The following is a 19,993-nucleotide window of genomic DNA, read 5'->3' as shown; positions in this document are numbered from 1 at the left end:
CGATGGTAGGAAGTGAGATGGTGGCGGCGCTTCAGCTGAGACCCTGATTGGTCGGGTTCGTGGACTACATCAACATATCACCCACGAGCACCACGGTCCCTGCGTCTGTAGCAATGATAGCAAAGAGCTTATAACTCCGTCTATGGAGGCACCTCGTGGCCGCAAGGCCTCCCGTGTGACTTGTTCTGTACTACACTATTTCGTGCGGTCGAGGGAGAGACCTTTCGAGCTCATCCGTGTGAGCAACAACGGCACTTCTATACAAGACTTTCTTCACATCTGAGAATAATGCCCAAGCTCGGGTCAAAATTGATGATCATGCGGCGATGGAGAACGAGGAAGAGTATGATCGCGCTCTTCGTATTAGAAACTCCTTTCGTAGTTGCCGCTCTCACGCTCTTCGCCATTGCGCAACCTGATACATACCGCAAACGTCTGTGGCAGGACGGTGCAGACAACGGCTTCAACAGCAGCCCGAACGAAGTACTCTATGCTTATGCTAATCATACACGCGACAAACTCAAGCTACCGATGGTATGGGATCAATTGTATGTAGAGATCTACTGTCCTTGTCATGAGATTGGCGAACTGACTGACCTTGCCAACAGCATAACTGATTTCAATGTTGTCATCTCCGTCTTGTCATTTTTCATTCTGGTTACAAAGGCCATCATGTTCGTCATGGGCACTTTTCGTGAGTACTTTACCCGTTCCCTCATGATAGATTATAGAAGTGTTTCTGATGATCTCTAGTGCCACTTTTGTCAGTTGTCACGCACGTGGCCGAGGTGGTACTATACATTGTCAGCTCGTACGGACAAACTGGTCCAGACACGAGTGACCCTAAACACCCGCAGAAGGGCGGCCCGTGGTATATCACCAAGAGCTGTTCCGTGGTACATACCAAGAGCAACTATGGATACTGTGTGCAAGCGAAAGCATCTTTTGCTGTGACGTTGGTGCTAGTGTATGTACATGTGGCGTTGCATCACATCGTTGGTCGATTGCTCATCAAGCTTATAGCATCCTTTACGCAGCGTATCTCGGTCTTGCAATATTCTCAAGCATTCCAACAAGAGCGGAAAGGCTGGCTAAGTTGTCGTCATCAGACATGCCGGTGTATGAGCCAGAACACCTGTCAGGTGGCAGGCCTTGGGGTAAGCAGGAACCCGCGGTGCACCTAGCGCCCATGAGCTCAAAGCCCACGGATCCATACACACCAAGGACGGTTGCATTCCACACGCTCGAGGGCGGAGAGAACGGGACGAATGGAAAGAAGCTACCATTCCGGGAAAGGTATGGAGGCGATGAAGAAGCTGGTTGATCAGTCTCCCCGTAAAGCTAGACAGTCTGTTCTTCGCAGTATACCGTCATGATATTACCACGACAGACACTGCAAGTTCCCATTTTCCTCTTTGAGAAGAACATCAAGTGTATGCTCACAACTCATCATCTGTCTCGTCTTCTGTTGCATCACCATCCTCCACGATGCGGGAGTTGGCATCAGATACGGCAGGAGCGGGATTTGAAGACGATTTCGATTGTGGTTGAGAACCAGAAATTCGCTTGTAGTTTTTGGCAAATGGCAATTCTCGTCGTGGTGGCGGCTGTTCGATGGTTGTGAGCTCTGAACTCGGCTTCTCTGTATATGATGTGCCACCACGCTGCGATCGTGATGCCTGAGACGGTGGTGGTAAGGGCTCAAATCCTTCTCCATCCGTATCAGTACCGCTAGCGTCGTCCGGGTCAGACTTGTCAGGCGTGGACGGCTGGCCGTTCTGTCCAGTCAAGCCTACATGTTCCTCATCTGAGCCGTCCTGACTAGTATCAGAAGCAGCAGGAGAACGACGCGCTTTTCGCTTCCCTGCTTGGGAGCTGCCAGGCCTGCGACTTGAGTGAACAGCAATAGGTGAGCCAACATTGGCACGAGCCAAGAGCCGTTGTTGCTCTCGGATCTTTGACTTCTTCGAGTTGAGAAGCACTGAGAATCTCTTCAGCAGGTCTTGCTCGTGGTTCTCCTTGGCTTTGACCAGGCGGTCAAGCTGATTGGTGAGGTCTTCTATAGTAGTCTTCTGGCTAGTGAGCGAGTGCTGAAGTGACGCCACTTGCGAGTATGCATCTTTGGCATGCTCTGCAGCCAGCCCGGCCCAGTCAAAGAGCTCGATAGGCTCGTCTTCGTCAAGAGACAGAGCAATAGTGCCAAGACGTTGAGTGATGCCGCTTATGTTCTTACGGATGGTGATACTGATGGTTTCATCGTTGACAGAAGCGACTGGATCCAGCGCTTGTATCAGGTCAGGATTGGGCTGCCGGTGCGCTAGAAGCGCTTCCAGTATAGACCGCCACTCTTCGTCAGTGCCATTGTAGCCTGAAGATCGGATGTCCTGGAGTGATGCTTGGGTGATGGTAGCAACGAAGGGCTGCTGACCGTCGGTTCCAACAAGTCTCAAGTCAAGGGGCCCAGGTCCCTGGGGTTGGCAGTGCACGAGAATGAAATCTTGAGGCTGGTCTGTCCGACGGACTTTCAACAAACGAGACATGCGAAGATCGGACCCGGTTTTAACGATAGCAGCTTCAAGAGCTGAGACGGCGATGATGGAAGATAATACCACTACTATATCAGCTAGTGACGGTCGTCCATGTGCACAAGCCTAGATCATTAGGATAACACCGGACGTAGAACACACAACAAGCCGCAGATGCTGTGTTTATTTTCGCGCATATACCGGTCAACGGGCTGGTGTGTTTGACTGTGGATTCTCTGCATTTATCTATATATTGACACGGTGCAGGTACCTGGCAATCACCGCTGTGGATCAGGGTTGTAGGCAACCGGCAGGCCAGGCTCGAGGCAGTCAGCGGGCAAGGCTTTGAAACATCGTGGAGAGAAATGGCCCAAGGGCAGGATTAGTCGCGCCAAGCTTTCTTCAGGCCGTTGCGTGAATGCGGATTCCATTAAGCTAAGGCAATTACGTGGTTCACGGGTGCGTGAATCTGTTTTGGAAGCTCCAGGAAGCGCACTTTAAGCAGGGTTTAACGCGCAACTGCCCAAAATCAGGTACAGTCAGTAATGACTTTCCAGCCTTCCGCTTGACTGACTGCGAAGACCGACCGTTTCTTCCCGCCCTTCGTGTCGAGGCATCCATTACTCATTACTCATGCAGCAAGCCGCCAGGCACCACCATTCGTTTCTTCTGCCATCAACAAAATCAAGGCGATCACCATCCCTACCTCTCGCCTTCACCCGCATACCAGCGCGCCTTGGACGAAAGGAACGGAACGAGACGAGGCACTTGCCAGAGACTACCTTGCCTGACACCCCTCCTTTAACGACGCACTCGCACAGGCTTTGGACACCCTGTCTCTCCCACCCTCCTTCCTCTTTCAAATCGCTGCCAACGTCGCTTCCCCAATTAGTACCAGACTTTGCGATAGCTTCCAGCTCTGGCTTGTCTACATAGCTCCCCTTCTGCTCTGTCGCACGACTTATTCGCATCTACCGCATCGCATCTTCATCCTTCGCCAATCATTGACACATCATTGCCCCGGTCGCGCCAGCCATCATGGCTGAGTCGGAGAAGGAAAACTGGGATGAGGACCTGGACTTCCAGGGTGAATTCTTCACCCACTCCGTCTCTACCATCCATACAAACTTCTCCTCCCGCTTGTCTATGCACTCGGAATCAAACGCAGCCGACGAGGACTGGAACATCATGTTGGCGCCCAACGACGACGCGTCGACAATCAGCGCCATACAATCCGCCAAGCAGGCTGGTATCCCCATTCCACAGAACGTCCCTTCTTCCGCACTCCTCGGTGGCACAATAAAGAGGCTTGGGAAGAACAATGGTCAGGCTCGTGCTAAAGTCAGCAAGATCAATGTCGAGGACGATTGGGCGGATGATCTGCAAATCACCCAGCCCGGGCCATTGGTACTCAAGACAGCCAAGCTAGAGCGCCCGTCTTCCTCTTCCGCCGCTGCCGCCACCCTCTCATCCTTCGCAGACGATGACTTTGGAGAAGACTTCGACGACTTCACCGATGGCAGTCTGGGCATTCGCCTTGCCGGCACTCGAAGGGAGACTAGGAACCGCAGCTCATCTGCGTCCGCCTTGACCATGAGTCCTTCGCTGGGTAGCGCAACAGTCGAGAGCGAGGACGACGACTTCCGTGGTCTGGAAATACCCGAAGGTCCTGTTGACCTTGCTGCCTTGTTGAAAAAGAGACAGACTGTCGAGGCCTCAGCACCAGCACCTGCTGCTGCACCACCACCGACATCGAATCCTCAGCCCCCGCCTCCACCCTCATTCGGTCCAGTATTCAAGCTCGCACAGCCAACTGCCAAGAACAATTTCAAACCTGCTGTGCTGTCCGACGACAATGACGATTTCCTGAACGACATTGATATCGGTGGCGGCGAGATCTTCGACCCGACAAAACTCACGCTGAACCGCAACATCAAGCAGAAGAACACCAAGACCAGCATTCCTGCGCCTGCCCGCCTTCCCATGACCACTTTGACCTTCTCGGACAAGCCGTCCGCCACCACTCGCATCCCGAGGCTTGCTGGCGCCACCACCGCCGCATCGAAGAACCCCTCGCGATTGGAGCCTGTCTTTGAATCGGGGGCCACGCATGTGACACGCCAGCGACAGCAGCCTTCAGCATCCACTTCGAACTTCCTCCGCGCCAAACGCTCCATGCCTGTCCTCCGCGGTCCACACCCACCGCCGTCGAAGCCTCATGTGCCCTTCATCCCTGCAGGCGTCTCCACCTCTCAGTCGCAGCACGTTTCCTCCAAGCCGCCCTCGTACACTACTGCGTATCATCTGAGGCAGAACTCTGATCCGCATCGCTCACAATCTCCGCCCCTTCGCTCATACTCCCGTCTTTCTTCTGGCTATGTTCCTGACACCCCGTCGCGTAATGCTCGCCGAGCGGACCTCGCTCCCTCTTCTCTGGCACGAGAGGCTGCTGCCAAACGCACCGTTACCAAGCCCACCAGGAGACGCAACTTCGGCGACGGAACGGAGCTGGATCTTTTCGACGATCTTCCCACCTCAACAGTAAAGGAGTCAAAGTTTCTGAAGCAGCCATCTGCTCGCGCGGCGCCCAAGTCGTTGCGCAATATCCCCAACAAGCTTGACACCAATGCAGCGTCGAGCAAGATTCCTTTCCCTGAACGCATGCAGACTCCGGCGCCAGCGACTCCAAGAAGTCCCACTAGGCACTTTCGCGATCAGTCGAACACCCCTCGTTACCTACGAGACACAGCTGCAAGTCGCATTGCTAGAGAGACTAGACTGAGGAATGCGCCGAGCACGAGACCACGCAGTGAGAATGGGCCGATTCTGCCACTCACGACCAACTGGAAGGCTCAGATAGCTGCTCGTAGTCCCCACGTTAGTCCTACCGCACAACGCAATAAGGCCAAGCGTATCACCCCCAATTTCATCCCTCCCAATGCCGCTCAGACCGGCAAGCCTATGAGTAAGTTCATACACCATGCACATATGTGAGAGTTGCTTGTACTGACACACGTGCACAGCCGAGAAAGGCATGGTCTTTAATCCATCTACACTTCGTTGGGAAGGCAACGAGAACAGTCTTGCTCCTTTCGACTTCCCACCACCTCTGCATACGCCCACATCGTCCTCGCATGCACAGGCTACTTCGTATCTCTCTCATCAGCCCTCGACGCAACCTGCTCAGACCATTTCCCCTCCGAGACCGGCTTTGATCACCCCGCTCGCATCTGACTATTCCAACCAGAACATCAAGGTCGTCGGCGGCATGGTCTTTGATCCTCGTCGCATGTGCTGGCTCAAACTCCGTCCCGGCGAGGGTGGAAAGAACAGTCCGAGTGTGACTGAGGACGAAGAGGATCCTTTCGCTGGCCTGGAAGACTTGAAAGACGGACCGACTGGTGCGTCGAGCACAGCCGGCGATCGACCCAATGCAGGCGGCCTCGCGAGCGACGAGTGGCTCGTGGGCGAAGAATTCGATCTGGGTCCTGAATTCATCAGGCGCCAGCGCGATGAAGAAGTCGCATGGCGCCGCAAGTGTGATGCCTGGTTCCCTGCCGAGGGTATACCCCGTCACGATGACGGCGCCTGGAGGTGGTCGATCCGAGAGATTGCCGGTCAGATGACCTAAAGACTCGTCGCACCAATCTTCTACCATTACGCCAAATTTTGTAATTAACGACTGTTGCTCAAACGATCTAACGAGCATACACATGTGTGAACGAGAATGATTCATGAGGTTTCCTTTCTTGGGGTATCGAATTCTTCGACAGGGGAGGAAGTCGGGTATACTAAAGGAAGACTTGGGTTCTAATGAGGTTTTTCTTTTTCTTTCGCCCTCTTCCTCTCTCCACCGCTTTACTGGTGGAGGTAGAGGAGATTGGCAAGCCTACGACCCGGCAGCAAAGCGGAGGCGTTTGGAAGATCACGGTCTTCGCGCCACCAAAACCACGACGACGACGAAACATGACTATTAACGACGGAACAGCGGACTCATGAGATATACTTCTTTTACTTGTCTTGCGTTTTTCCTTTCTCTTTGCCTTTTCTCATCCTTTTGGACAATGGCCCAAGGAAGAGGTTAGGACATTGCTACTTCATTTCTCTTCTCTTCTTGGTAATCTTATTTTACAATCACACATATGCACTTTACACACAAGAATTGATGTAATCAAGTTCTTGATACGATGTCTTTCCCCGCCGAACTTTTCCCTAGAATATGTGACTTTTGATGTATGATGATGATAGGTAAGGTAGCTGCAACTTGCACCTCAAGTTCGTGCACGGATCATGTGGAGGCTAGAGTTTCAATTGGCTCACAGCACAGGGATCCACCCAATCCATTACCTGCAAACGGGGGCTTTTCTTTGTCTGGCACTGGCTCCCAAGAACCCTTATTTTGTGCAGAGAGAGGCAAGGCAGACAGACAGGAGCAGGCAGCTTTGCGCGAGAAAGAACAAGCACTTGGATTGACGCTTCACCCTTCACCCTTCGCCCTTCACCCTCCATCCTCCATCCTCCATCACTCATTCACCCCTTTCCATCAACACTCGCACTCTCTCTTTGCTTCTTCCATCTAAATCCTTGATTTCTGTCCAATTCAATCATCAAGCTTGTCGCGTCTTGCTTGTTGTTGTTGTTGTCGTTGTCGTTGACGTACCAGGTACAAAAACCTCACATAAGCTGTCGCGCTTGACCTTCGCGATCTGCTGCCGTCTCGACTAGCTCTGTTTAGTGTCGACATCACACGATCCATCCTTTGCTCAAAACCACCCAACACTCCATCACAACAACACAAATCATGTCCACCATGGAATACGAGAACGACCAGCGTGGCTACGATGGTGAGTCTATTCTGCATCGTGCCTTGTCTATTTATGCTCTCTGCGCCTGGTCTCTCTACTCGTCTTCGCGTTGTTTGTGCTGACCGAGTTTGTCGTTGTAGATGAGCCTTCTTACCCACGTGAGCGCTCTCGTTCTCCCCGTCCCGATCGTGACGGAGACAGCAGAATTCGCAGCGCATCTCCCGCTGCTCGTGAAGACCGGTACGTTTGAACACGACCTTTCTGTGGACCTCTGTCGGGGAGGTGCCCTTTGCCATGCAATTTTCTGGCTCAGCATCATTTCTTTCGTCCTTCTTTTCCTACGTGGCGCATCTTCCTCGTGTATTCAATTTGCAGTCACAATCACTGACGTCTCTCCAGTGGCCCTCCCAGCAAGCCTCGTGGCACCACCGACGAAGAGGAAGAAGAGGCTGCTAACCCTGGCTCAAACCTTTTCGTCACTGGCATCCACCCCCGTCTGACTGAAGATGAGGTCCGCCGTCTCTTTGAGAAGTACGGTGACGTCGAGACTTGCAGCATCATGCGCGACCCTCACACTCGCGAGTCCCGTGGTTTCGGTTTCGTCAAGATGGTCACTTCTGAGCAGGCCGATGCTGCAAAGAGCGGTCTCCAAGGTGAGGTCTACGAGGGCCGCACTCTGAGCATCGAGAAGGCTCGTCGTGCCAGACCCAGAACCCCCACACCCGGAAAGTACTTTGGTCCCCCGAAGAGAGGTATGTTCAGAACAATTGATTGCGAAGACTCTTGGATTATCTGACAGCCCACCAGACGACCGCCGCGGAGGCAGACGTGAATTCGGTGGTGGTTTCAGCGGTGGCAGAAGAGACGACTACAGACGCCGCGACGACCGTGGCTATGGCGGACGCGACTACGAACGTCGTGGAGGTGGCTATGGCGGCCGCGACTACGAACGTGGCGGCTACGACAGGTCTGACAGAGACCGTGACTACGGCCGCAGAGACCGCGACTACTACTCTTCCCGTGATGACCGCTACTCCAGCCGTGGTGACGACAGCAGACGTGGTGGCGACTACGCCAGCTTCGATCGTCCTTCCCGTGGTGCAGCTGATGCTGCTCCTGCTTATGCCTCGGGTGACGCGCCCGCCGAGGGTGCAGGTTCTCGTCGCGGCTACGGCGACGACAGGTATGAGCGTCGTTGAGAAGCGACTCTACTAACCCCGCAGTCTCCACATTCGTCTCACGGCGCTTGACTTTTACATCATGTTGCCCTAGTCTACAAAAGTTCGCTTGAGCTATTCCATACGGCATTCGAGCATTTGCGACTTTCATTCCACACCCCTCATGTACCACTTCAGCTTTTCGTCATCTTATTACCGCTGTACCACTATGGCGCGATGGATAGCAGCTATAACGGCAAAGTTAAATCTCACGTCTCCCCAACCGGCATCACAATCCGCTTTCAAATTTGGAGGAAGGCCTGAGAGGAGCTGCCGCTCTGCGACGTCTCGTTCGACATGCCTGCATTTTCGGCTTCGGTTCTTTCGGAGGAGTTTCCTAGTTCAGCAGTGCGACTTTCCACAATACATTCAGCCAATCAGTCCTCCCCCCTGGTGCGGTAATGCAGATTGCTCCTGATCCGCAATTCAACATTGTAGCAACGTGCGACATTACTATTATGAAATCTTCGGCCCTTGTCGCCTTCAGCACGTGTTCTCTTGCGGTCATCATCATCATCGTCGTCGTCATCATCATCATCGTCATAGCAAACACAAACCGCAAGCTCGCCGTGACTGTCTCCGTTCTCTCCAGGCCAGCCGTCAAGTTTCACTCTATCGCTTGCTTCGTCTCATGCCCTGTGCCGACTAGATTCCACCCGGGCGATTCGAGCTCTCGCATTCCTGGTAAAGCTCGACATGGTCTTTCAACAAGCCTTCCTACTCAAAAGCACGCATCTGCATTTGACCAGGTGAGTTGATCAAGAGAGGGATACGACTGCTGACAGTTTGATGATCGCAGACAACGAACCGCGCCCCCCATGTTCTTCAAGCAAGGCGTATATTAGTGCGCAATCTTGGCGGACGCGGGACAACGCAGCGTGCTTCGCCACATGATTGACGGAAACAGACAAGCCGTGGCCTGATCCAGCATTCCGCATTCCCTGTGGGTAATGTATTGGTGCTGTTCTCGGGTGCATGTTACAGCAGCATGACTTTATGGTAGGCTATACCGTTGGGGGTAATTGCATGCATGGACACGTCGTTGCATTCTTCTGTATAAAGGTAAGTGAATGGATAGATTAAATTATGATAGAATCATAGGACGAAGAATGTATGCAAAGTATTGCCTCTCAAACGCCACGCTACGAGAAATGAAGATGAAAATCATGATTCCTCGCATGTCAACGAGCTGTGTAGATCAGGAGCCCCTGAAACATGACGTCGAAAGTCATGCACTGTTGTTGCTGCCCGTGTCCTTTTGCTGCTTTGCTCTCGCCTCTGCAGCTCTCGCCATTGCTTCTCGTCTGTTCAGGGGAGCGAGACTCGTAGTCGAAGCGCCAGCACTTCCTCCTCCCCCTAGAACATATGCGCCGGCCCCCCAACCACCCTCGTCGGCATCATCATCAACATCACTACCATGATCCGCCGGATGATAAAACTCCTCAGCGCCAAGCGTATGCCCACCCCTCGACGTATCATTCCTATCGATTTCCTTCTCGATCTGATTCCACAGCGCGTGAAACTCGGCATTGTGCGGTCCAACGACATTATGCGCCAACTCGTGCGCCAGCGTGCGCCGTATGGTCTTGTAGTCCCTGTATCCATCGTACGCATCCGTACGCAGCCTCAACTCAATGACCTCGCCTCTATTGCGGTTCAGACCCAGCGTCTTGCCCTCGTGAGTGGTATGCGCGGCGGGGTCCATCTCAGTCAACAGCCCGACCGAAAACCGATGTTTGCGCATCGCGGCCTTGACGCCCGCGTCGTCGCGCAGCCGCTCGAGGAACCGCAGCGATTTGTCCGGGCGAGGCAGGTGCGGCAACGGGCGCAGCGTCGCAAAGGTATACGTCGCGTCGTCCTGCGTCTTTTTGCTGTCGCGCGCCGCGTAGGGTTTGATCTTCTTCGCGCCGCGAAGAGCCGCTCGGCGCGCTTCCTGCCGTGCGCGCACGCTGGCTATCGTGCTCTCTATCGACGAGACTTCGGCCGCTGTCGTGCCCAGCAGCGTGAATTTCGTGGGTTTGTTGTTGGCGGAGCGCGCGAGGGTGGATAGAGGTATGGAGGGGTCTGCGAAGGGAGGCCGCAGGAGGCCTGGTTTGGGCGCTATCAGGAACTTTTGGTGCGTGGCGGGGATGTCCAGGTCTTGTGTTACTGTGCTGGACAGGTCGGAGATTGTGGCGTCGGACGGGAATGTTAGGTCGATTGGATGGTTGTGGAATTTGAGGGTTATGGTTATGTTGTTGTTGTTATTGTCGTTGTTGTCGGCGTCGCTTGTGTCTTCGCTGTTGTCGTCGTTGTTGCCTTTGTCTATGGAAGGGGTAGGCGGCGAGATACATTGATCATCATGATCCATCGCCGCCATATCCACTCGCTGTGAACCATCTGTCGTCACGTCCGCCATGTCTGTCATTACCGTCGGTCGGTCTGTTGCACAAAAATGTCACCGAGCAGAAAAAGAAAAGATCATAATTCAGCAACAGGTATTCGTAGACTCAAAAGACTGTTCTTTGTTTCCCATGTAGCGTGGCGTGGCGTAGATCCATGTGTTTCGGAGGCTTACTATCGCTGAATAATAACAATCTGGGGAGGTTTGCGGACGGACAGGGTTCGATGATGATGACGTGCTGGTCCCTGTTCCTCTGGCCCCTTTCACCTTGATGTCCACATCATTGCTTTTATATACTACAGAGAAGGGACTGTTTCAGGCCTTCAGATGTTGTGTTTGAGCTTGGGCCTGGGTATAGCACTGTATCATGTGGCTCGTAAGAAAGAAATATTCTGAGCCTTGAGACACTTGTGATGCGCTGGACCTATTATTACTGGACTTAGTGGCACTGCATGCATGCTTGCATGCATGTACCCCTGATGAAAGTAAATAAACAAAAATAGATCAACATAAAATAGTCATAGCAGACGGTCAAGTCAGGTCAAAGCAAGACCCGTGGTCGTAATTCTCCAGCATTCACACGGTCCCGTTGCATTCTGAAACATAACATCCATCAAATCTCCAGTCGGCGAAATACCAATAGTGCTCTCCGAGTGCGTTAGACAGTCGAGTGGATCTCAGTTACGGGCGCAGAGGTCTTGTTTGAATGGCCGCTGTTTCGTCGGGCTCCGAACACGTCAAGTGCAGATAGTGTCGTGGTGACAGCGAAGAGAACCCTGGTAACACTGTCAGCATATGAAACCTTGAAAAAAAAAAGACCTAGACATACCATTCAAAAGCAGCGAATACACAAGCAGCTTTTGCGCTGCCGCATATGTGCCCAAAACATATGCGGTCGCCCAGGAACACCGCCAGGGCGATGAACCCTGCGAACCAAAAGATCATCGTCACAGCCTCGACTGCCAGTATCGCAAACATGTGGGCGAACTTTTGGAAGCGCATCGGGGCCAACACAAGATAGATGAGGGCGAGAATGGTCCAGACGGAGGCAAAGACGAGGAAGTTCACCTCGTCAGGTCCCAGCGATCGCCAGTAGCCATGCCACCAATTTGTGACTATAACAGACGTCAGAAGGTTTTCATCTCATCATGACGATCGTCAACCTACCATATGCGGTGAGCCCGAGAACGATTATTGCAAGGACAGCTTGTGCTATCCTTATGGGCAGCAGAATGTTGAAGCCCAGCGCCATAGCTTTAGTACTGACGAAGTATTGATAGAATATATGGGTGTAGCGCGGTTGGTTGAGAGAGACAAGAGAGTCTTTTGCAGATAGTTCAAAGTAGGAATGGATGTAAATCAAAGGTGTGTGTTCTCCTTACACGTACTTTGTAAAGAAAATGCTGGAATGGATACCAGGGGATCACGCAAGGGATAGGAAACGGCTAGATATAACAGCCCATGGCCGTTAAGGCTCTGGCGCTGGGCGAGCGCTGCAGCTTGTAGTTTCACTTGTCGCTCGCTGGTGTCTCGTCACCCAAGGCTGTACTCAGCCAAGTCTTCAACGCGATCGACATACCACGAGACCAACTATTTCTTGGTTGTACAGATTTCAAGGCGGTGCTGCCAGCAATGCGCCTGATTCGTGCACATGTGCGAGCAGTAAGGAGGTCGTTTGAGTTTAGTGCACGCCATTAAGGTTTCGCGTCAGACATGCAGAGTAGTCGTCTACCTTACTTCTGGGACTGTGCTTCGCGTTTTGCTAGGTCAGGACTTTTTAGGTCTTGTCAAGAAGACAAATCAAAGGTTTATTCAATCACTGTCAGAGGGCGCGGCGAAGATGCTTGATGCGATCCCATGGCCGCAGTAATTGAATGGTCCGGGGCTTAGTCCGAAAGATGCATCATCGAACAGGCTGTCGCACAGTACGGGGAGCGGATCATGTGTGTAATAGACTATGGCGGCATGAGCAGAGGGGTTGAAAAGAAGCGAGGTCGGCATGATGACGGCTGAGTGAGTGAGCGTGGTCGACGCAAATAAGCAGTACGTAGCTATTGAGTTGAGTGAGACGAAAGTTGAGACCCGACGACGACTACTACTACCACTACTACTACTACTACTACTACGACAACATATGCCTAACTGAGCTGAACTGCAACAGCTCAAGTCAGGCAGCAGGAAGAGTACGGTAGAAAAGGTACAGTCGACAACTGGAAGCCGTTGAACCGCGGCTATGAGGAATACGAACAGTGCTGGGGGGAAGAGGCTGGGCCAGTTATCCGTCAGTTCAGTCTACGGCTATCTGTCCCGCGATATTCCGTCAGACTGGAGTCAGAGGATGCACCGACGGACTCCTCCTCCCCACATATCTGTCTGCCTTGGCCGCCCATTAACAACGCAATGGACATTATTGGTACAGTATATTCAAAACTCACCCCCGGATAACATCGGCAATCAAATTATATCTAAATTACATTTGACCGATTGATAAGGTCGTGCTGATCAACATAAACTCCCTGTGACACTTACCGCTCGACGGGAGAAAGTTCAGTGATATATATCGCCAACTCGTCGTCGTAGTATACCTTGAATTTGGCCTCAGGACGACAACTACCAAGCCATTCATACTCAAGAATTGTCCCGCACCGCAACCAGAAAAAAGCAACGCAACCTCATCCTCCATATTACCTCGAACACCACGAGCTGGACCTCGTGCGATAGAAACCAGGGGGGCCAAACATCTTCAATCTCGTGTCGAAGGTGCTGAGCAGCATATACGCCCACGTTGAGTGACTACATCACAAAAGCCTCGGTGCTTCCTGCCCGGAGCCAGTCCGCCATATACCCACCATTGCCTGTTTGATCTTGCGTGAATATACATACAATATCAACCATGGGCAGCAACCGCCCCTTCTTCTCTAATTTCCTCGCTGCGTTCCGCGCCCATTCAGCGGCCTTACCCAAATCATCGCAGTCGATATCGACCTCGGCGCCCGGAGCAGCAGCAGTAGCCACAAGCCAAGCGGTCTGGTCGTCATCCTCCTCATCTTCCATCCCCTCGGCCACGTCCCAAACCCCACTCGAAACCGAGTCGGCGCCTCGAGCCATCAATGCAAAGTCCGCAGCCTCACAGCACCACGCAACCCACCAACCCACTCCCCTAGCCCCACTCCAGCACAACGTCTCACCACTCACCCATGGTCCGCGATCACCGCCATCTCCCGGCGTAGGCGTCAACGGATCCATGCCCGTCTACGGCCCACCGAACAAGCCGCAGCATCAAGCGTACCCGACACCGCAGGAAGCGCGCCGAAACAGACGAGGCTCAGACAGCAGTTCCGAGGGCGGCTACCGGGACGTCATGGGCGGCGAGAAGTGGTATATTGGCGGTCGCACCTCTGCTGGCGAGGAGAGGTTCTATAAGCTCAGTATGGTCCGTCGCGACACGAGTGCGGATCGGTTGAGCGCGGACAGATTGAGTCTGTAACCCTTTTCTCTCGGGTTGATGGTGCCATTGCTTTTTTTTTCGCACAGCAGCAGCAGCTCTCGCAGCCGGGCTCCCGAGGGAAGTCCATTGATAAGACTCTACATCGGGGCTCTTGATCCCCACATAGGCAAAACGAAGATCTGATTGTCACAAAAAGCTTCAGACTTTCTGGCGTGCTGGGCAGGCGGAGACATACAGTCCTCAAAAAGAAACCTCACGTACATATATGTAGACACACGACAATAATGACAATATCAAATGAAGTCTCCTCAGACCAAGGGAAAGCAAGAAAAAAGAAACTTAGACTCTCTGTCAATAATCTGTTTCCGTTGCACCAGGTATCTTTGTCTTGTCTAGAATAAAAATAACAACCTAAGGGTGAATGCGCCGAACGGCAACAACGCCCGATTTTCACCATGTTTGCCTCTGTCCCCCACCCGCCATGGCCTTCAAAACGCCTGCTCTTGCCGCTACTGATACGGCAGATTCTAGGCAGTGATCTCCATGGCGTCAGAGTGGCCATTGATGCCTCCGAGCTCGACCCCTCCCTCGTCACCGATGAATCTCTTTTCGAACTCCGACACAAACTTGACGCTGCGAGAGGGGTCATAGAACAACTGGAAGCCTCGCTCGACGTCGCTGATGGCGACTTCCTTGGCCTTTCGCTTCTGCGCGAGCAGATGGGATGCGGTAATGAGGTTTCCTGCATACCTCAGACCCGTCTCGGCGCCGATCTTGGTCAGCAAGGCGAGAGCATCAGCCGAGAGGTCGACTTCTTCCTCTTGCGCGCGGATGCTGAGGATGTCGCGAATCTCGTCGGGCGAGTAGGGTTGTGTGCTGATGATGACTACACGATCGAGAAAATCCAGGGGCAGGCCGTGGGGACTCAGCTGGTTCGTGCCGCGGATGCGCGTCTGGCCTCGGTTACTCGCCATTATGACGATGGGAGCCAACTCGTCCTCGAGTGCGCGGTTGATGAAGGAGAAGCATTCGGCGTCGAGCATGTGGACCTCGTCGATGAAGAGAACTCCGGGCACAATCTCGGCCTTGCCCTCTTCTTTCCATTCGGCGACTTTGGTGTTGATCTGCTCGCGGACTTCTGACCTAATCTCGCCCGTGTCGCCGCTGAACAGAGCGAGGAATCCTTGGGTTCGCGAGTTGATGACGTCGATTTCGTGCAGTGAGACCGTGTGCACGATTTCTCTTCGCACTTGTAGCTCGCCATCCGGGCACTGCACGAACTTGGTGTCTGGACCCATGGCATCGTAGTCGCGGGAACGGGTGTAGGATCGTCCAAGTTTGGTGATGCGACCGGAAGCCTTGTCGATTGAGATGATGTCTCCTGCTTGCACCTTCTCTTTCGTCATGCTGTCGATCATCTTGGTGCCCATGTCGTACAGTGTCTCCATATCCGTTGTCTTGATCGTGAGCTTGCCTTGCTTGTTGCCCTGCTGCATCATCAGTATGCCAGTACTTCACTATACAGAGATGCCGAAGCTGTGATCGATGCACATACACCAGTGACGCTGCGGTCGATCTGTATCTCCACCACCTCGCCCTCGATGACTTCTGATTCCTCCTTGATGCGCACTCCTATGCTCTTTCTGAATGCCTGCTCCAGAGCCTCAGTCTTGCTCATCTCGAGAGAAAAGATCTCGCTACTGGCCAACATGGTGAAGGGAACATCCTCGCCCAGGCCTTTGCTCATGGCAATCGCAATTGCGGTCTTTCCCGTTGATGGAGGACCTGCAATGAGCACACCTCTACCAGCAATCTTGCCTTCCTTGGCCATCTGCAGAATGACTGCGGCCGCCTTTCGTGCGCGCTGTTGGCCAACAAGACCTTCAGCTGCAGGCTTGGGCACGAGGGTGTCGGGTAATACACCGAGACCGCGGATGTGGGAATGTGCGGCAATGAGGTTGAGTCCTCGCAACTCCTTCGTCTCGCCGATGGTTGTGATTTGCGCCGCCATGATGGGCGATTTGCTGCTCTGGATGTCGATCTATGCCAGTGAGGTGTGTATGAGTTCGGTCCGGGTTCTACAGGGAGACGGGGTGATGTTGATATTTGCAATCGGCCAATAGACGGGTTAGCGACAGTGGAGATGTGGAAGATGAGTCTGTGTTTGGGATGATATGGATGTTCTTTGATTTGTCCAAGGTTCCAATTTCACAGCGAAACCACGACGCGACAGCGCAATGCAAAGATGCAATGCCAAGCCTTGATATACTGTATGCGCCTTGTCGCGCCTTCCCCAGATGTCACGGTACCTTCCTCACTAATTATTAAACTACCTTAATTATTAAACATGACCTCGTCACAAAGACACTTGCTTCGACTGGGCTATTACCAGCAGCGCTTTTGGACATTACCATGTTCCACTGACTGTTCGGCACCTTGATGAGTCTGCTCGAGTCTCGTTTTGTGGCGTGTTTCCACTGAGTCTTACTGATCTCACCATTTGCATCACCTTCTATAGCTGAGACTGGAGAGAACTGCAGCAGCTTTTACCCTCCCCAAATCACTTCATAGCCTGTTCAAAACCTCACCTCGATTCGCTCAGGCGCTTGCTTCTGCGGATTCAACACATGATACCGGACCATCCAACGTTCGTTGTGACGATAGCCTTACTATTTGTAAGCAGACATCACTGTCTCTTTACTATATCTACATTGGTTGTAGACGGTCTTTATTGTTTCATCCAGCTTTATCGCTTACCCATAATCATGCATTTGGTTAACTGGCTGTGATCCTCTCTTCCAGCTGTGATACGCAGTGTTTGTTGCTCATTGAGACAAGAATAGCACCCCCTCCTTGCCTCGTATGTTGTGTCGACTATCCTTTCCCCTCACAAGCGCAACACATAGTTGATTTCTTGAGGTGCTAATCAACTTGTAAGTGGTCATTCGTAATTTGTTTGGGTGCATTCTTTGTGATCAGCATTTTTTGACCATCAGTCATACTGAGCAAAGTGACATTTTCGTTTCATACCCGCAGGAGAACTACTTCTATCGATACATCTCACAACCTCCGAATTTCACATGTCCTTTCCTTGTCAACGAAGCAGCAGGACCTAGATTGTTCACCTTTCATAACCTCTTGACACTGTGATGAATCTCAGCTGACAATCACCTCGATGTAGCATTAGGATGGATTACAGCTCTCGAGCGCGTGACAAGCGCAGAAGATCCAACTCTCCCTCGGACATTTCATCCACAAAGTCTTCACGGACAAGTGCGCCTTCGAAGGCTGCCAAAAGCCCTCTATACAACCAAGCAAATCTCGACTCTATGCATTCACAACGTGCATCAAGTAAAGAACAATCACGACTTGGAGGACAGGACGTGATGCCAATCTCCTCACTCATTAGAACTGAGCCTCGGGCATCAGAGAACCCCATGTATTATGCCATTCAGGAGACCGCGGGGGAAACACTTCGCAATCTCGTCGAAGAGATTCTACTCACATTGACAGCCAGTCTACGTTCCGAACTTGCCCACCAAAAAGCTAAAGATGCTCGCAAAGACTTTGTGAGCTTGCATCGAAAGTTCGACTCTTTCCCTATGGTCACAGATCAGCATCGAAAGCGAATGGAGAGAGCAGAGGCAGAAGCTGCCCGAACTAAGTCCGACTTGCAACCTCTGATGATCTCGCTCCTAACAAGATTCACGCAACTTTTCAATACTGTATCGAAAACAGGTGCGACGGATTTTCCTAGAGACGATGCGAAATATGTCCCTTCTGCGAAATATGAGGAACTCCTCAAGAAGTTGCAGGAATCGGAGAGACACGCAGAAGATGCTAAGAAAACCGCTGCTGAAGCTATGCGTCAATCGACAGAAGCGGCGCATCGATGTGGCAAATTGGAGAGCCGACTGGAAGAGATGCTGCAGACTGCCTCTAAGCAAGGTTCGCAGTCGAAGCAAGAGGACACCGCACAGCTGCAGGCTTTGCATGAGAAATTGTCCGATCACATTGTCCTGACAAGCCTCTGGACCGACCGTACCGCGAGGTGCCAGGAAGAGTGTCGATCTTACAAAGCTAGGCTAGAACATACCGATACTCGTCTCGAAGCTCTTGATAACGCGAACAAGGAGATGTTTGCTAATATGCAAAAGCACAACCTGAGCCTTGCCATAGAACGATCAAGAATCAGCAAACTCGCCGTGGACGCTGCTTCCTTCGAGGAAATCAGCAATGGCGCCTCGAAGAGCATACAAGAGTTGCAGAGGAAATCGGACGACATACACAAGCGGGCTCTTGTCGACTTAGAACGAGGATACGCTATGGTCAACCAGCTCAAGGACAACGTACAAATGCTGCATCGAGATCGTCTAGCAGACCAGACGACTTCCAATAAGCTGAGCAACGACCTCCACCAGCTCCAAGAACGCCTGGAGAAAGTCACGATCCCAACTCTCGACAAAGATCTCCGCGCTCTTGTAGATAAAGAACTGCAAATCGTACACGAGGACGCCAGAGCCAAAGAAGAAATACTAGCCGGATGTTGCGGCGAGCTCGTAGACAAGATAGAAGCACATGAAGCAAAACTGGCCGAAGTTCATCAATACATCGAAGACATTCAAGGCTTCCTTGACAAGGTCCAGACGCGGCAGCCCGCGATAGAAGCACGACATGTGCCAGTAGTTCCAGCTACCGTTGATCTAGCCCCTGCGACCATACCAAGCACATCTAATACTGATAAAGACCGCGAGATTGATCGCGAGCGCTTGGATGTTCTCGCGCATGCAACTAATGATCTTGAACGTCGTTTCAATAATCTACAAACCAATGAGATGGCTGACAGGATGATACATTACCTGCTTCCACGTGTCAAGGAGTTATGCCCGGAAGCTGCAACTCTACAAAGAGCTATGAGGGATGTGCAAAAGTTGCACGTAAGCGTCATCGAGCAATCCAAGAAGCAGTCCGCTACTCATGCCTCACACATTTCAGATCTCAATTTGCGTGTTGGCTTTCTCGAGCGCAAACTTGCACAGGTCATGGAATATAAAGAAGAGCGGTACGAAAAGCTTGGAGATGATCTCGATGTGTTGAGAGACAAGCTTCAAGCAATGAGAAATGAATGGTCTGAGGATACTCGATACGAGCACCTGGAAAGCCAACTTTCGAAGACGAAATACAGAGAGGATAGAATCGGCCACGATATCTCTGTCCTGTTCCAAGACACACTTCCCAGAATCGACCAGGCCATCCGCAAGACAGAGAAGTGGTGTACTAACCAAGACAGCGCTATTGGCCAAACACAGGCCGAGATAGACCAACTGGCTCGTCTGGTGGGCGTGGCAGCGAACGAGCGACCACAGTGGGACCTCGGAAAGAGCATGGCTTGAAAGCGGGAGATCGATCATAATTCGAATGGTGGTGGAATGTGATCTTACTCGGGATGACTTGGGAGACCTTGGATATTCATAGGAAAGATCGCTGAGAAGTGTCTCGGAACGTTCTGCTCTCATATCCGCAAGTGCATGGTGTACAACATACTGTAGGACAAAAGAATGATGCAGTACTTGACATGACGCTGCAGCTCGTACTTGAGCCGAAGACAGTACGAG

General features: G+C 52.3%; 7 protein-coding genes across 8 annotated transcripts; 4 read left to right on the top strand and 3 right to left on the bottom strand.

Annotated features, from left to right (window-relative positions):
* Positions 1 to 288: 288 nt before the first annotated feature.
* On the top strand, positions 289 to 1,324 carry AAFC00_001360 (uncharacterized protein; the record flags this gene model as incomplete). 2 transcript variants are annotated; one of them, XM_069340542.1, is made up of 4 exons in its annotated part: positions 289 to 548; positions 609 to 694; positions 754 to 967; positions 1,024 to 1,324. In XM_069340542.1, the coding sequence occupies 4 exons, from the start codon at positions 289 to 291 to the stop codon at positions 1,322 to 1,324; spliced, it is 861 nt and encodes a 286-aa protein (XP_069204008.1). The 2 variants fall into 2 exon arrangements, with proteins under 2 accessions (XP_069204008.1, XP_069204007.1); XM_069347698.1 differs by having other exon boundaries at positions 346 to 548.
* A 115-nt stretch (positions 1,325 to 1,439) lies between these two features.
* Positions 1,440 to 2,540, bottom strand: AAFC00_001359 (uncharacterized protein; the record flags this gene model as incomplete). The annotated part of the gene is made up of 1 exon (XM_069340541.1): positions 1,440 to 2,540. The coding sequence occupies one exon, from the start codon at positions 2,538 to 2,540 to the stop codon at positions 1,440 to 1,442; it is 1,101 nt and encodes a 366-aa protein (XP_069204006.1).
* Positions 2,541 to 3,563: 1,023 nt separating this feature from the next.
* On the top strand, positions 3,564 to 6,156 carry AAFC00_001358 (uncharacterized protein; the record flags this gene model as incomplete). The annotated part of the gene is made up of 2 exons (XM_069340540.1): positions 3,564 to 5,490; positions 5,549 to 6,156. 2 exons carry the CDS (start codon positions 3,564 to 3,566, stop codon positions 6,154 to 6,156), a joined length of 2,535 nt encoding a protein of 844 aa, XP_069204005.1.
* A 1,170-nt stretch (positions 6,157 to 7,326) lies between these two features.
* Positions 7,327 to 8,529, top strand: AAFC00_001357 (uncharacterized protein; the record flags this gene model as incomplete). Its single annotated transcript, XM_069340539.1, has 4 exons — positions 7,327 to 7,369; positions 7,471 to 7,570; positions 7,730 to 8,082; positions 8,138 to 8,529. The coding sequence occupies 4 exons, from the start codon at positions 7,327 to 7,329 to the stop codon at positions 8,527 to 8,529; spliced, it is 888 nt and encodes a 295-aa protein (XP_069204004.1).
* Positions 8,530 to 11,588: 3,059 nt separating this feature from the next.
* On the bottom strand, positions 11,589 to 12,182 carry AAFC00_001356 (uncharacterized protein; the record flags this gene model as incomplete). The annotated part of the gene is made up of 3 exons (XM_069340536.1): positions 11,589 to 11,706; positions 11,760 to 12,045; positions 12,098 to 12,182. The coding sequence occupies 3 exons, from the start codon at positions 12,180 to 12,182 to the stop codon at positions 11,589 to 11,591; spliced, it is 489 nt and encodes a 162-aa protein (XP_069204003.1).
* Positions 12,183 to 13,823: 1,641 nt separating this feature from the next.
* On the top strand, positions 13,824 to 14,417 carry AAFC00_001355 (uncharacterized protein; the record flags this gene model as incomplete). The annotated part of the gene is made up of 1 exon (XM_069340535.1): positions 13,824 to 14,417. One exon carries the CDS (start codon positions 13,824 to 13,826, stop codon positions 14,415 to 14,417), a length of 594 nt encoding a protein of 197 aa, XP_069204002.1.
* Positions 14,418 to 14,905: 488 nt separating this feature from the next.
* Positions 14,906 to 16,389, bottom strand: AAFC00_001354 (uncharacterized protein; the record flags this gene model as incomplete). The annotated part of the gene is made up of 2 exons (XM_069340534.1): positions 14,906 to 15,865; positions 15,934 to 16,389. The coding sequence occupies 2 exons, from the start codon at positions 16,387 to 16,389 to the stop codon at positions 14,906 to 14,908; spliced, it is 1,416 nt and encodes a 471-aa protein (XP_069204001.1).
* Between the last annotated feature and the right edge of the window lie 3,604 nt (positions 16,390 to 19,993).

Source organism: Neodothiora populina (assembly GCF_041146345.1).
Source record: "Neodothiora populina strain CPC 39397 chromosome Unknown canker_contig_12, whole genome shotgun sequence".
NCBI classification, from domain to species: Eukaryota; Fungi; Ascomycota; class Dothideomycetes; order Dothideales; family Dothioraceae; genus Neodothiora; species Neodothiora populina.
Note: the sequence above shows the minus strand (reverse complement) of the source record. Positions and strands in the feature narration are given on the sequence as shown.